Source organism: Ambystoma mexicanum, chromosome 6q (genome assembly GCF_040938575.1).
Source record: "Ambystoma mexicanum isolate Mex_15411 chromosome 6q, UKY_AmexF1_1, whole genome shotgun sequence".
In the NCBI taxonomy this organism is placed as follows: Eukaryota; Metazoa; Chordata; class Amphibia; order Caudata; family Ambystomatidae; genus Ambystoma; species Ambystoma mexicanum.
The window spans coordinates 1,417,329,030-1,417,344,816 of NC_090937.1; the positions used below are offsets into that span (position 1 = coordinate 1,417,329,030).

The 15,787-nt window shown below is 43.1% G+C and overlaps 1 protein-coding gene across 3 annotated transcripts in view; it reads left to right on the plus strand.

The window, feature by feature from the left end:
• Nucleotides 1–15,787, plus strand: part of ZFYVE28 (zinc finger FYVE-type containing 28) — an 881,464-nt gene that overhangs the window by 622,157 nt on the left and 243,520 nt on the right. For 2 of the 3 annotated variants that reach the window (XM_069632121.1, XM_069632122.1), the window contains exon 9: nucleotides 11,017–11,121. The exons of the other annotated variant lie outside the window; for it this stretch is intronic. In XM_069632121.1, coding sequence (XP_069488222.1) covers nucleotides 11,017–11,121 — 105 coding nt within the window. The remainder of the gene's footprint in view (nucleotides 1–11,016; nucleotides 11,122–15,787) is intronic. 3 annotated transcript variants of the gene reach the window in all.

A 15,787-nucleotide genomic window follows, 5' to 3' on the forward strand; every position in this document is an offset into this window, starting at 1 on the left:
ACCCCCCCCCCAGCAAGCCATAATCTTTGTTAAAGGTGCGCATATAGGCCTCAAGTCATGAACCATCGCTTTTGTTTGTACACATGTAAAAGATGACTATTGATCCAAGTATGCATCTTATCTTTTGAATGAACTCTGTTGCTCCTCTTCGTGGAATAAGAATGTCACGGTAAATGGGAAATAGTGTTTTTTAATAGTATGACTTATGTATAACTCCGCAAGCCACGTGTGAAAAGCTTATATGTACAATTGTGTTCCATAAAGCCCAGTCTCATTGTGCAACAAGGAATTCTACCGCAAAAGAAGTCTCGATTCTCCCATGTCAAAATAGGTCAGCACAAGGTTAATGACATCTGGACACTTGATCACTGAGCCCCCACAATGAAATGTATACCCATAATATGTGCTTTTTATGAACCAGTCTTTCCAGCCATAGATTTAGAATTTTCTTTGTTTCCACCAGGTGGACACCCCAGATCATATAATGACCCCATGAGCTCTACCCCAAGCATTATATCCTGAACTGTTTAAACAGTTCGAGCGTGGTATCTAGCAATTGAAGCCTGGTCTGTGATCGGTAGTAAATAACATACCTTTGAACTATGCTTTTACAAGGATTAGGATACAGGTCTCTGAGGTCACGGACAAACAAATCACAGTAGCAAATTAATGGGAATGTGTGGCCAAAAGGGCAAATGTTACATAGCTTCAGTGATACAAGAAACATGAGCCTTACCACAGCATACCAACATGAGCCCAGCTGACCGATTGACCCGGGACACAACGTCATCGCACCACGTGCCTTCAAACCATACAAACACCTCCAGCCCTATGGAACCTATAGGTGAGAACTCTTAGTGTCCAATCCTGATTGTCTTTGTGCCCCCTAGGCCTTCCCACAGTTTGTCGTTTTTTGTGTATATAACTAACCTGTAACATGTTTTCTGCAGAGCGCTCTCGCAGTGAGCAGAGTAGATTCTGCTTGCCCTGTTTTAGATAAAGCTTTCGTTACCTCCAGCACTTGGTCTTGGTCTCATTCCCTCTGAGGGTGTGTCATTATGAACTCTGATGGGAGGTTTAACTGTATTTTTGGGGGTCTCTCACTTACAGGTTCTACGCATTTTAGAGCTAAGTTTTGCTTTCAGCTAAACCAAAAACTAGTTTGCCTGATTTTAAAGGATAGTTCCGGGACTTTTTTTTTATTGTTCCTATGGTTCGGCCATGTGTTTTTAAGCATAAATCGGTAGATCGTAGAAAACTTTCCTATGGACCTTACCCGACTTTTCGTCCATTAACGCACTCGAAAACATCCGCCATTTTATGATAATCCTCTCACTTGCCGCATCGCCCTGGCTCACCTGCTTTTGCGGCACTAAATCAAATCCCCCGCCCCTGAGCCTGACATCAGCAGACGCGTACCGCCCATTTCCCGTTTCGTGTCAACAATCGCTGCGCCTCAGCTAATGAAGTGTCGCCATGGAAATGGCAGGACGCCTCTTTCCTCAATAAGTATAAACAGACCGTTTCACAACACACAGCAGCAGATTTTCGAATCCATTCCTCTCTCTGTGTTACTTTGAGTATTCTGTGACTCGTTTCTGTGCTCTGGTCAGCTACCTTCGTTGATTGTAGCCCGTGTGAACAGATACCAGTACCACCGCTATAAATTATTTTACTTTCTTTACCACATAATGGCTACAATAATGCCGTATATGTACGAGCCCGAGTACACCGAGGAAGAACTACTGGAAAGGCAAGCACGCGAAAACGACGGGGATTCGGACGGCAGTTGGGAGGACCAGTCAACGGATGAAGAGCCTGGACCATGTCGCATGGACGGCGTCTCCATCTGGTGCACGTGCAATCGGTGCGAGCTAATGCCAACTGAGGAGGAGAACTGCTGCTGCCGAGAAAACTCGGGATGCCTGGCCTACATTTCGGAAGGCGAGCAAAGTCTGCAGGAAGGCGAGCAAAGTCCGCAATGCATCACCGAGCTGCCAGAGTTCAGGGAAGCCTGCCTCTCACGGACCGTGTTGAGGATGATGATGGTGCTTATGCACGAACTTCGCGGCACTGTTCGTCCGCGTAATCCGAGTAACGAGTAAGTATACTCTGGTTGTGATGTCAGTGATGCCACTACTATGTCATGGTCGTCTCCCACATATAAAATTACATCTACATATCATTCGAATGCATGTAAATTGGTTCCATATTGTGCATTTTCTAGATAGAATTTTTTTCAAAGCAGAATGACATTTTTTACCTGAATCGATAGTGATAAAGTTTTGTCATTTTAATACAGTTTGCATCTTTCATTTTCACAGGTGGTACAGGCTGGCGGCCTATCGTTGCTTCACTTGGTGGCTTCACGGGAGGCTCGGACACCGCGTTCGGAGAGTAATACCTGCCTGTGCGGTACTTGCCATTAGACAACATTTCCCCAGCGACAGTGGACAATACCGCGGATTTTCCCTGGATGTGCTGCAACCGCAAATTTACAATGTGTAATGTTTATTATTTATGTTCAATTGAAATTAAGATCCAAAATAAAACCCAATATATATTTTAACAATGGTTGTTTTGATTTGTCCAAGCGTTGGCAATAAAAGGAAGGCCGTTGTATTTTATTGATACAAAACATGGTTATAGGTAAATATGGTTGATCATAATAAATCATCCTTTTGGTCACCGGGTACAGAGATGACCCCCTCTGGCCCGTGCCGCCTTGCCACCACAGGCCAGCCTGCTGCTGACTAACTGCCTAGGCATCCAGGGTCTCCAGGGTGAACTGCACCCATATATTCTCCTGGGAGGGTGAGGTATTTATAAACTCACCCCCCTGCCTTCCATGTACTAGATCCTGCAGCCAGCCTCTTACATGCAGTTAGATGGCCTCTCCTTGGTGAGGCCCTGCGGCAAACGAGTCTTGTCTGAACGACCACCGCCCCAATCCACCCCCCGCCCTATCAAAGACAGTTCGCACCGGGGTACTTGTGCAGGCAACTGGAGCAGTCAGGGAGCGATAAAGGCCAAGAGGTGCCAAAGACCATGTACACTTCAAAGTGGTCTATAGAGCATGGGTTGTTGTTCCCATGTCTACCTCCAGACCCCGTGTCTCCTGCCAAGCATCCCCCCTCACGCTGGACGGCCCCCTGCAATCCACATAAGTGTGTCTCCATTCACGAGTCTTCCTGTGTCTTGTCTGCACGACCACCGCCCCAATCCACCCCCCGCCCTATCAAAGGCAGTTCGCACCGGGGTACTTGTGCAGGCAACTGGAGCAGTCAGGGAGCGATAAAGGCCAAGAGGTGCCAAAGACCATGTACACTTCAAAGTGGTCTATAGAGCATGGGTTGTTGTTCCCATGTCTACCTCCAGACCCCGTGTCTCCTGCCAAGCATCCCCCCTCACGCTGGACGGCCCCCTGCAATCCACATAATGCCACGACATATACACGTCATTCATTCACAAACACACCCCTGTTTCGAATTCTTTATAACCCACTTCATATTTCTAATGAGCACTTCTTTGCGCTTTGCTAGTCAACCCGTGAAGGTGCTGGTTATCTGCTCTTCGTCTCTGTGAACTTCCGTGACCACTTCGAGGAAACTCGTCAGATTGCAACCTGTGAACTGCTCCCTGTTCTACGACAAGAAACTACTCTGATCCCTGCATCTAACTGTTTGTTCGTCAAGGTAAGGCCATGTACCATAATCATTTTGCGTCCAATTTCTTTTCGTTCAAGACAGTACATGCAAGGAACTAGTCACATGTTCTGAGTTTACATTGGTATTCATAGAGAATTGTTGATCTTTTCTTTTCAGAACTTTCCACAATGCCTGCCTGTTCCATTGGCGGTTGTCTTTCGAAGACCCATAATAAATCAGAAGGTACTATAATGCATGTTTTCCCTAAGACAATAGATCAGATAAGAGAATGGGTCCGATATTGCGGATATCCACCGTCTGAGCTTGAAAGTAGAGTCCTAGAGGTCTTTGCGGACAAGAGGGGTGATCGATACCGCATCTGCAGCAGGCACTTTACCTCTGACATGTACTCCACATCATTGCTAATAAAGAAGAACACACCGCGAGCGAGGCGAAAATTGCTCTCAACCGCTATTCCCACTCTATTCGTCCACATCCCTACACTGGAGAGTCAAGTTTACGTATTTATCTCTTGGCCTTGCGGTAGTGTGTAGCATTAGCTAACAATAATTTCCCCATTTATGTATCCACTCAATATGTAGGCGGAAGATTCTCCATCCGTGTCATTATTGCAGTCATCAGCCACTTCAAGCGCCTATCGGGTAATCTTACTTGGCTATTCTGCCACTGACTTGTTTTAGGCATGTAAATCAATAGTTTTAATTTATCGTGTAATTATGTTACCTAATGGTACACCCTTGTACTCGTCCTCTAGTCTTTGTTTTCAGTTATAATTATTGTTATCCAAAATAACGCAAGTACTGTCTTTCAGGGAGATGCTGAGGAGTCCAACGTATTGACGACTACCGTTGATGTCACTCAGATGCTCGAGGTACGTTTCAGGACAGTTCCGTCGCCCTCCTATGTGTCTTCTTTTTTCAATTTTGTGTTCATTACTAATGAAAGTCCTATGTTTCAGGGAGTCGATGGAGCATTAGTCCAAGAAGAAGGGGGAGCATGCAGTTACGGGTCGGCGCAACAGCTTGCAGAAGTGTGCACCGCAGTTACATCGTCCCTTGATGTTCTTATGCATTTCGAGGTATGGATACTGACAGTTCGATCAAGCGAAATCATATGACGTGATTACATCCGCTATACTTCCTTCTTTATTAACGCTAGTACTATGTTTCAGGGAGATGACGGAGCTTCTTCTACAAGAACATCACCCCTAGTAGTTGATGCAGATCTCTGGGTGGTGACACTTCCAACGATCAAGCAAATCGAATCATATTTACATATCCATTATTTATTTTAGACAACTGATCATTTGTGCAGGTCTATTCAGATGAGCCGTTCACGCCTGCACAAAGTTTCTGTTCTTTTTATCAAAATAGAAAACCATACTAATGCAATTACTGTGTTTCAGGGAGTCACTGAAGCATCATCTTCAATAATATCATCAATGGAAGTCTATGAGGAGCCCGAGGTATGGATCTTGACAGTTCCATCTAACTAGATCAACAATGCGTGAATAATTGTCGTTTGAATGTTCTACACAAAGCGTTCATTCGTGTTTTGCTATTGAGATGTACGTGGGTATTGGTCCCCAAGTACATTTTGTGTTTTCAATATTATTATACATACTAATGAAAGTTCTATGTTTCAGGGAGTCGATGGAGCGTCAGTGCGTGATGGATGTGCTTATCATGAAAATGTAGTCGTTGCAGCGCAAGAGGAAGTGGAGACATGCACACACGAGTCGGAGCAACAGCGTCCTGATGTTGGAAGTTCGAGGCAAGAAAGTTTCAAAGAAAAGAAAGCAAAAGAAGGTTAGTGTCCTGGTCACTATATTATGTTGTTTTTCACTGTTAATAGTTCAATACTGTAAGTTGTGTTTAAACTGAACATCCCTTTTCCAATCTGTCCTCTAGTTGCGAGTGGGTGTACGAACTAGATCTACACAGACAGTGAAGCGAACGAGAGATGTTGCTTGTCAAACCTTTTGGCAGGGACTTGAGACTGGAGATGCATCGTGCCAATGGGAAGAATATGAAGTGATTGACAACGGAGCTATACCACCACCAGCCATTGATAGTGAATGTCCTCCTGGTAGTTCGGATGCAGTTGTAGATAAATTCACAGAATCCACACCCGCAAAAACTAAGACCGCGAGAAAGTTGAAGAAATTGTCCTATTCACCCATTGCCGGAGAAGGAACAGATGTTGCAATGGAAGAGAATGAAGTGGACTACAATGAAACACCTTCAATATCACTGAACATAGCGGAAGACGATATAAGAGATTCTACCTTTCATGTGAGTGACATGTCCTCAACGTTACAGGCCGAACCAGCTGGGATGCAGAGTGACACTATAAGGAAAGAGGCCAAATTCATTGTATTCGATAGTTGTTTGATTGATATTATTATTCGGTTGAAATGTGGGCATTCGGTAGGTGGGGAAGTATTTGGGGAGCCATTGATTAATGTGACTCGTGCAATTCGAGGCACTAACCTTAAAATACATGCCACCTGTACAAAATATCATCCTTTCTCATGGTCTGCACAACCCATGCTGGGACAACTGCCAGCAGGCAATCTACTTTGTGCAGCGGCTGCACTTTTTAGTGGTTCAAGTTTTAAAAAGTTAGAGTCTTTCTTTCAGTTTGTGGGAATCCGTTTCATTGCGAAAACTCAGTTCTACAAATACCAAACCGATTATCTATTTCCAGCCATTAGCGAAGCTTGGAGAATGGAAAAAATGTCTATTGATAGTACATTCGCGGGCAAACGGTTCAGGCTAGCCGGTGATGGACAGTGCGACAGCCCAGGATTTTCAGCCAAGTACTGCACCTACCACTTTCAGGACATGGAAAGTAAGAAAATTGTGAGTTCGGTGGTTGTGCAGGTGTCACAAAGTACATCCTCAGTGGCCATGGAGAAAGTTGGCTTTGTAGCATCATTGCAAGAACTACAATTGCGGGGAATGGTGATCGACCTGATAGCCACGGACAGACACGTTTCAATTGCCAAGACAATGAGAGAAGAGTACAAAAATATAAATCACCAATTTGACGTTTGGCATCTTGCAAAAACAATCAATAAAAAAATGTCTGCTGCAGGTAAAAAAAAAGAAACGCAAGGTATTTCACAGTGGTCCAAGTCAATCAGCAACCATCTTTGGTGGAGCTCAAAAACATGTGGAGGGTCGTTGGAAATTCTACTGGAAAAATGGCGGTCAGTAATGCCACACTGCACAAACGTTCACCGTTGGAACACAAACCAACATTTCCACAATTGTGAACATGGCCATTTGTCCACAGAGGAGGCACGGAAGAAGAAGTGGTTGATTCCTTCATCACCCACTCACAAAGCCATTGAAAAGATTGTATTTGATAAAACTATAACAAAAGATTTGAGGGGACTCACGGAATTCTGCCACACAGGAGATTTGGAGGTGTTCCACAATATGTGCCTAAAGTACAGGCCAAAACCATTGCATTTTGGCATGGAGGGCATGATAAATCGGACTCTTCTAGCGGTCTTGGCACATAACCATAACGTTGGACGTCAACAAAGTAGGACGACCGGAACTTTAGGGACGCTTCGCTACAATAAGGCCTTCACTAAAAGAAGTAAACAATGGGTGATCAAACCAGTGTTTGAGGATATGCAATATGAGTTTATTGAGAGACTTATTGTTGACGTCCTAGATAGGCACATAAATGGAGTTGTGAACGAACCTGTGCAGGTGACAACTGCATTGCCACCCAACATTGCCTCTGTTCCATGTCCACCTAAAGAAGAGCTCATTGAGAAATACACATCACGGTTTAAATGATTGTAATTTGATTGTCTGTTCTCTCGAGTCTCCTCATGTCGCAGGCCCATTGAATATGTTTATATATCCAACCTTGTTCATTTGCGCATTAAATTAAACCAAACAGTAATATAAATTATTTTTCCAAAAATATAGAATGTCTCCGTATTTATGGTTCTGTGGGGCAGCAAAGCAAGCAGACAAAATGCAAAGATGGAGTGTAAATTTCAAGTCCTGTAAAACGGCCGTACACTGAATTTAGCTAACTAGGAATGTGTGTTCGTTCAAAGTGAAGGTCAGCTGCTTTGATTTTTTCTCGAGTGCCAGAATGGCCCACGACTCAGTATAAGGTTCTATTGTTATTTGACCTTGACAGGCCGGGACCACGTAAGAAACGATAATGAATATAATTTCAGAAACGAAAGCCATTTCATGTTCGTTCATTAGAAGAAATAAAACGTCGGCATAGAAGGAGTGGTATTTCGGGGCTGCCCTACGCACAGACACAATGGAAAATGCAAATATAATGTAAGTAACTCTTTAGATGAGTTTATACCGCAATTTAATTACTATACAGTAGCTTTAAAGACGGGTTAAGTTGTACTTGTTCATTCTATGTGGCATATTGTTTTGTACCGCGCACTATCTTGGGGAGAACCGTCTCCTTTTACGGAAGCACCTCCAAACCTTCCTCTTTGCTTCTGCTTTCTCTCTCCCTCTCCCCTGCTACAACTTGTCCACTGTCTGCGACCTCGGTCCTGGGCCCTTCCACTCTCCACCTGCACTCCCTGTCAACCCCTGCACTGGGGGACTGTCTCAGTATCCTACAGCCCCCCTTGACGTATAAAACCCAGTTGCACTGTCCTAGCTATGAAATAATTTCCAGACCTAATATATAAAATGAATAATTTTAATAAAGATCTGATGGTGAGACTAATTTCCTTTTTTTATGTTTTTCAAATAGATACATCATGCATTACTGCATGTGTCACGAGTACCAGACACCGGCGGATGGGTTTTTCAACCGCCAGTTGCTTCTCCGCGTGAACAACGTTAGCACCCTTACCATTTTGTGGGACGATCGCCAAGTACAAGTATGCCTTTACGCGGTACTAGCGGCTAGATGCAACATACAGACCGTTGTGGTGCCCTAGTGCCTCGTTGTTGGAATAGCCATGCGATTATCAGTGCGACCGAAGAGCTTATTTTATCGTAAACCAACACCCTGTCTACTGCACACGAACATCGCTTGCCTCAAGACGAAATATTTTGGATCGAGAGCAAATAAAAATGCAAATTGCTGAATATTCTCAAAACATTTGATGTCAAATAAATGTACTTTGCCAAATGTACAATCTTGCCGTTTGCTTTTAAACCACCGTTTCATATTCCGAATTGTGGCGCTGTATTGTGAGATGATCTAAGACCCTGTGTACAGCAAAGGAACATCGTGTGCCTCGAAACGAACTTTTTGGAACGTGAGCAAATAAAAATGCAAATCGCTGAATATTCTCAAAACATTTGATGTCAAATAAATGTACTTTGCCAAATGTACAATCTTGCCGTTTGCTTTTAAACCACTGTTTCATATTCCGAATTGTGGCGCTGTATTGTGAGATGATCTAAGACCCTGTGTACAGCAAAGGAACATCGTGTGCCTCGAAACGAACTTTTTGGAACGTGAGCAAATAAAAATGCTAATCGCTGAATATTCTCAAAACATTTGATGTCAAATAAATGTACTTTACCAAATTTACAATCTGGCGGTTTAATTTAAAAGCACAGTTTCATATTCCCAATTGTGGCGCGCTGTGTTGTTTGAGCTCATCTGTGTTGATTTCCTGGTTCTGTGTGGAGTCGCGTAGAAGACGCCTGGGCGCGTTTGCCTACGCAGCTCAGTCACGTCACGGATAGAGGTGGGGAATATGAATGTTTTGATCAAGTCTGTTTCAGGGGCGGGGGATTTGATTTAGTGCCGCAAAAGCAGGTGAGCCAGGGCGATGCGGCAAGTGAGAGGATTATCATAAAATGGCGGATGTTTTTGAGTGCGTTAATGGACGAAAAGTCGGGTAAGGTCCATAGGAAAGTTTTCTACGATCTACCGATTTATGCTTAAAAACACATGGCCGAACCATAGGAACAATAAAAAAAAGTCCCGGAACTATCCTTTAAGGCATGGTGCTGATAATTCTCCGTCCAACCTGCCACCCCAGGGTACTGGGCCAAGTTTTTGAACCATCTCTTGCCCCATTTCACTGGAAGTACTGATCATGGGGACAGGCTTAGTTGACCACAGCCTGAAATAACAAGGGGGCGGGGGATATGGGTTTACCTTATGTGTCTTAATGATGATGTTCAGGTATCATAGTATTGCTTCGATAGTTGTATCGATGGGGCTAGATCAAACTCTTTGGCCTTTTGGTAGCCACCATAGATAACCAAAGAGTCATGGAACACATACTTATGCACAGCGTATTTCTGCATCCAGTAATTGGCTTAATATTAATCTTCAAATCTGCTGTTATTATAAATGTCTGTGTGTCTGGAACTCCCTGTCCCTTTGAATAAAAGGCTAGCCTACCCTGAAACTCTTAACAGGTTTGACTGTTAATTGCAAACAGGCTGCCAATCTCTGAATATGACATACTCTGACAAAGGACTGTAGTTAAGAACTAAAACTGTTCCTGTTGCAGCTAAAACCAACTCCTGGGTGTCGGGCATCACCCTGTAGGCAGGAGCTATCGCAGGGGAACCAGGAGCTAACAGAGATGCTCCTTTAACTTACGTTTTGTCCATTTTGTATGAACCATTGTGTTTAAATATATATTAGATGTGTTCCAATTCTACTTTAATATTCTGAAATACTCTAAGTTAATGTTACATTTACAGTTTGGACGGCACCAGTTGGCCTTAGGAGACAAAAGTAGCTCCTGGTAGCTGTCGGTTTCAATCTAACCAGGCTCGAGTATGCTAGAAGCAGGAGCTAAATGGCTCACAGCTCCCCTGAATTTCGAACCCTGCTGTTGGAACGTCATCATTCATGTAACAAAACCCTGAAACATCATAAGGCTTGTACATCAGCCTTGTGAAATGTATGTTTAATGCTACATAATTTTACCGTTGATATTAATAATTTACTCTTCATATTTGGCTATTTTCTTTTAATAAGGTACTTCGATAGCAATCGCTTTCAAATTTAAATGCCTGTATCTTAATTTTAATAAGCCTGTTACGCTGAATGATCACAAACTAAAAGGCAAATAAAGGAAAAGAAACATTGGAACAGTTGAGATGCCATGCCTTCTGAGTTTTCTTGTAGTTCGTGTCCTACATACGTTTCTGTTTTGGTGTGAAATTGTTTCAAGCTTTGCAGCTCCTTGTTCTGTGCATGAGACTAAATTCTATATTCAACAGCGGGGCTAGCGATTCGCCATAGCCCAGATATGTTGTGAAATGTGTTCTGTATTGATGTTTACAATAGATTTCTACCGCTGCTTCCCTCATCATTTTGTTTTCTTCAGTTCATGTTGTTTCCATATGCTTATTTTCAGTTCACAGGATGGCTTGCGCGATTCCCCCCTCAGCTCCATCTCCAGCAGTGACTATGAGAGTGTGTCTGTCACTACATGTAGCCTCTCCAGCATTTACACTTTGAGGTACTGTAATCATAATGTGTCCTGCTGTCTTTGAGTCTGTCTTTTGGAAATGTCTCAATTCGTTGACTATTAGCCAAGGCTGAGGAATAAATCTTCCTTCTCTTCTGTTTCCGTTTTTCATTTCAAACCACCTTTTTGTGCACCACGTTCTTTGGAACATCTGTGCTTTCCTGTCCTCCCTCAGCTTCTTCTAACTCTTAATCTGCCTAATGCCAGCATGCACTCTTACACTTTCCTGCATCTTTTTCCTATGCATACTATACTAATTTCGTACAGCTTTTGCAGTATGTTGCCTCCCTAATCTTGTAAAGGAATCTTCTGCCAAACCGGTTAATAACTCATTACTCTGAGGTGGGTCATTTTGTGTTCATTGCTTGGGTTGCTTAACAATGTAAGGTTTATAGTAATTTTCTAAATGAACATCATGGTCATTTTGGGTAAGATTTTCAATAACCCTTCTCCAGATTTTCCAAAAGGTATGTTCTAATTATTCTGTTCAGATACGAGGGTGAGCAAATATTTGAGCAATCGGTTTGTCCCAGATAATTCATTTTGTAGTGTTTGTGAAAGCGCTCTAAATAAAGATTGCCTAATCTTTTCAAAATTACTTACTGCTTGCTTGAAAAAAAGTTTTAATTTAGTTCAAATTAAGCCCCGCAATAGGTGCTACAATCTTAATGATCTTGAAGGTGCTGATTAACTACAGGTAAATTCTATTTTTCATTTTGTTCTTTACTCTGGTTTGTATTAGTCTCTCTTCCCACAAGTATGGGTGTTTGCAATGCAAGATCAATGTACAGCATACATCCTTACTTGGGGCAATTTGAAATGCACTGGGAGCTGGTGCAGCTTGTCTATTGAGTGATGAAAGGGTCATCTGTGATCCAGAAAGCATGATGAAAAGATTTTTCTGATGAAAGTAGGTGCCAGGTTAGGGGTTTAGACTTTTCCTAGTACAGTGGCAATGGCAAAGACTCATCCTCATTCAGAAAATAACATTGTATGTCACTTTTGAATAGTTTAAATTTTAAACACATGGAACAGGAGAAGGTTGGATCGGTGTTGCTATAGTGGGCTCTGAGGGGGGAGAAAGTACTAGATAGTGCTTGATTGTGAACAGTAGCTTTTTAGAAATATTTTTTATTAAGCATTTATCTATTTTAATAACCCTGAACACAAATATGTATCAAGCTGTCGGATGTCCAGTCAAAGGATCTAAAACAAAAGGATCGAATACAATGAGGTCGAGCCAAAAGGACCGGAAAAAAAAAAAAGGTTGAATGCCTTTTTTTTAAATGTATATTTTTTTTTTGGGTTTCCATATAAGAAAAAAAAGTGGGATTTGGGCGGGGACCCCACCAAAAAAAATCGACCTTTTTTTCGGTCCTTTTGACTCGACCCTATTGCATTTCGATGCATTGTATTCGATCCTTTCACCTACAACCAAGCTGTCAATATACATGGATTTTCTAGGCTATCGTAAAATTAAATATACTCTTTTGCAACATACCAACCACAGCTCTCCATTTAGAAACATTCTCTCCCATTCTGCAAAGCGTTGCACCCATAGTCATGAAACAAACGTTGCATGGAACAGTGCAGAGGCCAGGGAATACTGCTTTCCTTTCTTCTATAAAATCTCATCTTATTCTGCATCAGGAACTTTAAATGCATCCTCTTCAGCTCCATCTCCATCCCCATTTGTATTTGGATATTCTCTAAAGGGTTGCCATATACCCGTTGGTTTACACTTAGGGTTGCACATGCTAGTCTCATTTTAACTCGTATCATATCGGAAGGCCAGTCGAATGGTCTAGGTGCCTGTTCACCTAACCGTTTTAGGGAACACCTTCTGGCCAAGAGCAATGCCAGCCTTATGAACTTGGTATTCAACAAATTATCATGTTCAAAAACTCCTCACAGACCTCCCATTGGTTGCACAGGAAACCCTTGGCCTATTCGTTTTTCTCCGACCTTCCCCTAGAACTTCTTGACCCGTTTACATGTTCAAGCTAGGTCATAGAAGTCTGCTTGTTCTGTTTCACATTTGAGGCATGTTTGCTCTACAGTGGCCTTATGTGTGTAACTTCTTAAGGGTATAGTATACATGGTGTATGTATTTATAGTGTATTGGGCAAAGTCTGGTGATCACCACAATATTATGGGTGAGATGACATATTTCTGTCCATCTTTCCTTTGTCAGTTCTTCTGGAATATCACTTTACCATTTACAAAAGGCTCAGCGTTTCGCAGATGGTTTGCCTTCTTAAAATTGCTTACTTAACCTAAATACGCTTTTTGTTGGGACACTACTTGTTGTCACTATTTGTACCATGCCAATCTCATCTGGTGGTCTAGGGAACTCGAACACAGATGCCACCTCACCCTGTGTGATGTAATCTAGCATCATAAATCCTTCTGCATCCAATTAGTCTTCTGCCTTCAGGATTCCTCTTTCTCGCCATGCTCGTTTAATAACCGTCTCCATGCTGAACATCCATGACTTTGTGTCCCAAACTTCTAACTGCTTGGAAGGAACCTCTGACTGGTTTCCCAAGACATCACAATGCCCACCAGGTGCTCTCACGTGCTATCTGGTGCATATGCCTGTGCCATCCAGTAGAATTCCCGAAAATGTTCTGTCTCACTCTTGGTATTTTGTGACCTCATACAAATCTTGCCAGCTTGTTCTCTAAAGAACTTTTATGCTAGTCCAAGCGGTAACAGTTGGAAAAGGTAGCATTGCATTTTCATTATTGATGTTGTGGCATATAGTTTTGTCTGCAGATACGTTTTCTCTGAAAGGATTTTTGATGTTGCCAAAGCCCTCTGCATCCCGTTTTAACTGTTAGATCGAATGTATATGTCTGGAATCTGTGTTCCCTTTATATATTCCCATTGCCTCTACACCAACCCTTCCATTACCATCCAAACAGTTCAGGGCTCAACTTATGTAAGACACCCCATAGTGGGATTACTCGGAACTGTTTGTGTTTTCTATTGAAAATAAATTAATTGTAGCACTGAAATGTCTACTTACAGCCTCTGTGGTGTGCTTTCTGATAAACCCAACATAGGTACAGTGCAGCAAACCATATTATGCTTGGTCAGGTAAGATCTTAAGACTTCAGATGGTAGAAAACCTGTTGGATGTCAATGGTCTGCCTGTACCAGGCAATTTTCTGGTGTTACTTGGATTGCAAGTGCTCTTAGGGTAGCGTTGTTGCTCATTCTAGCAGTGGCCTGCATTCTGAGCTTCCTTTCTCCATGTCTTTGACAGAATATCTCAATAACCGATCTGCCTGGCCAGAATGGGTCGTAATGGCCCCAGCCCCATGTTATAGGCCTGAGCGCATCCATGGCTTTAACGATGGGCCCTGGCGCCGTTGCCACTCCATCAGGCCTGCCGGATTGGGTATTATTGCAATTAGCACCCCAGGTTTTGGATCTAGAGATGACAGTAATGTATTTTTTTGTTACGAATTTTACGCCTTCTGGCGGCCCGTTAATTCAAACAAAATACTTAACTGAGATGGCCGCCATAGATCTGGAAGGATGGGCACCATACGGATCCTCTTTTATTTCCATGGTGGCACATGAGGCTTCAGCAGCGCAACCACCGCCACTGAAAGAAATTAGGGAAGCGATGCGGGGAGAGAAGGAATTGATGATCAGAGGGGAGGGCATGGTGGGGGGGGGGGGAATTGCTGCATGGGGTAGCAGTTTTCCAGCTGCTCAGAATGTGGGCCGGGATCGTGGGAATGATCCGATCAACCTGATTGGTTGGCTCCCTGCCCAGGTGCTAATTGAACTTAGCCCTGCGCACAGTCAAAGGATTGATTGGACCTGAAGTTTCTTGGTGATAGTTTGGGGTGTTTCTGTAGATGCCCTATACCCATGTCCCAGAAGCCCTGAAAATGGCCGTTTTTGAATAAATGTTATGTTCTATTGCATCTTAAGTCAGTGAAGGGATGACTGGGTGAGGTTCGCGCATTCTTATTTTGTGGCAGATTCTGATTTCTTGAGTGATCACTCTTTATGGCGTCAATGTGTTATATGGGTAGGCATGTATATCGTGTTACCATAGTGCAGGTGTGCCATTTTAAGTAATATAGCAGGGATTAAAATTAAAATTGGGTAGGCATGAGCTAAAAGTAGCCCCTGGATATCCATTAACCAGTGACCAAGAGCTACTACTGGGGAACTAGGAGCGAGTACATGGCGTTCCGAAAATCTAACTTGAGCATGAGATGCAAACATATGATTGTTAATTATGAATGTGCCCTTAGGATTTAAATGTGGTGTAGATTGTCCTAAACAGAGTTAAGTTCATAGAGGTGGGATGAGTGCTGCAGCCACGGATGGCTTGATGAAGTGCTGAGTTCGGAGTTCTACGCAGGAAATGCACACCCAAGCCACAGGTTGTAGCGATTGGGGGACAGACCGTTAGTGTCTGTTACCCCTACTGCAACATTACAAAAGACGAGCACATGTTTCACTTGCCCCTAACCAACACCAGAAACCTTTTGATTAGAGTGAGGAAACCGCGTAGGAGCAGACGAACGTACTGTCCACTGCCGGCCCACGTAGGACGGATTAATTGGTACAGTAAGCCCTCAGACCAGCGAGGGGAGAGCGCTCAACAGACATTGGGGTATCGTAACAT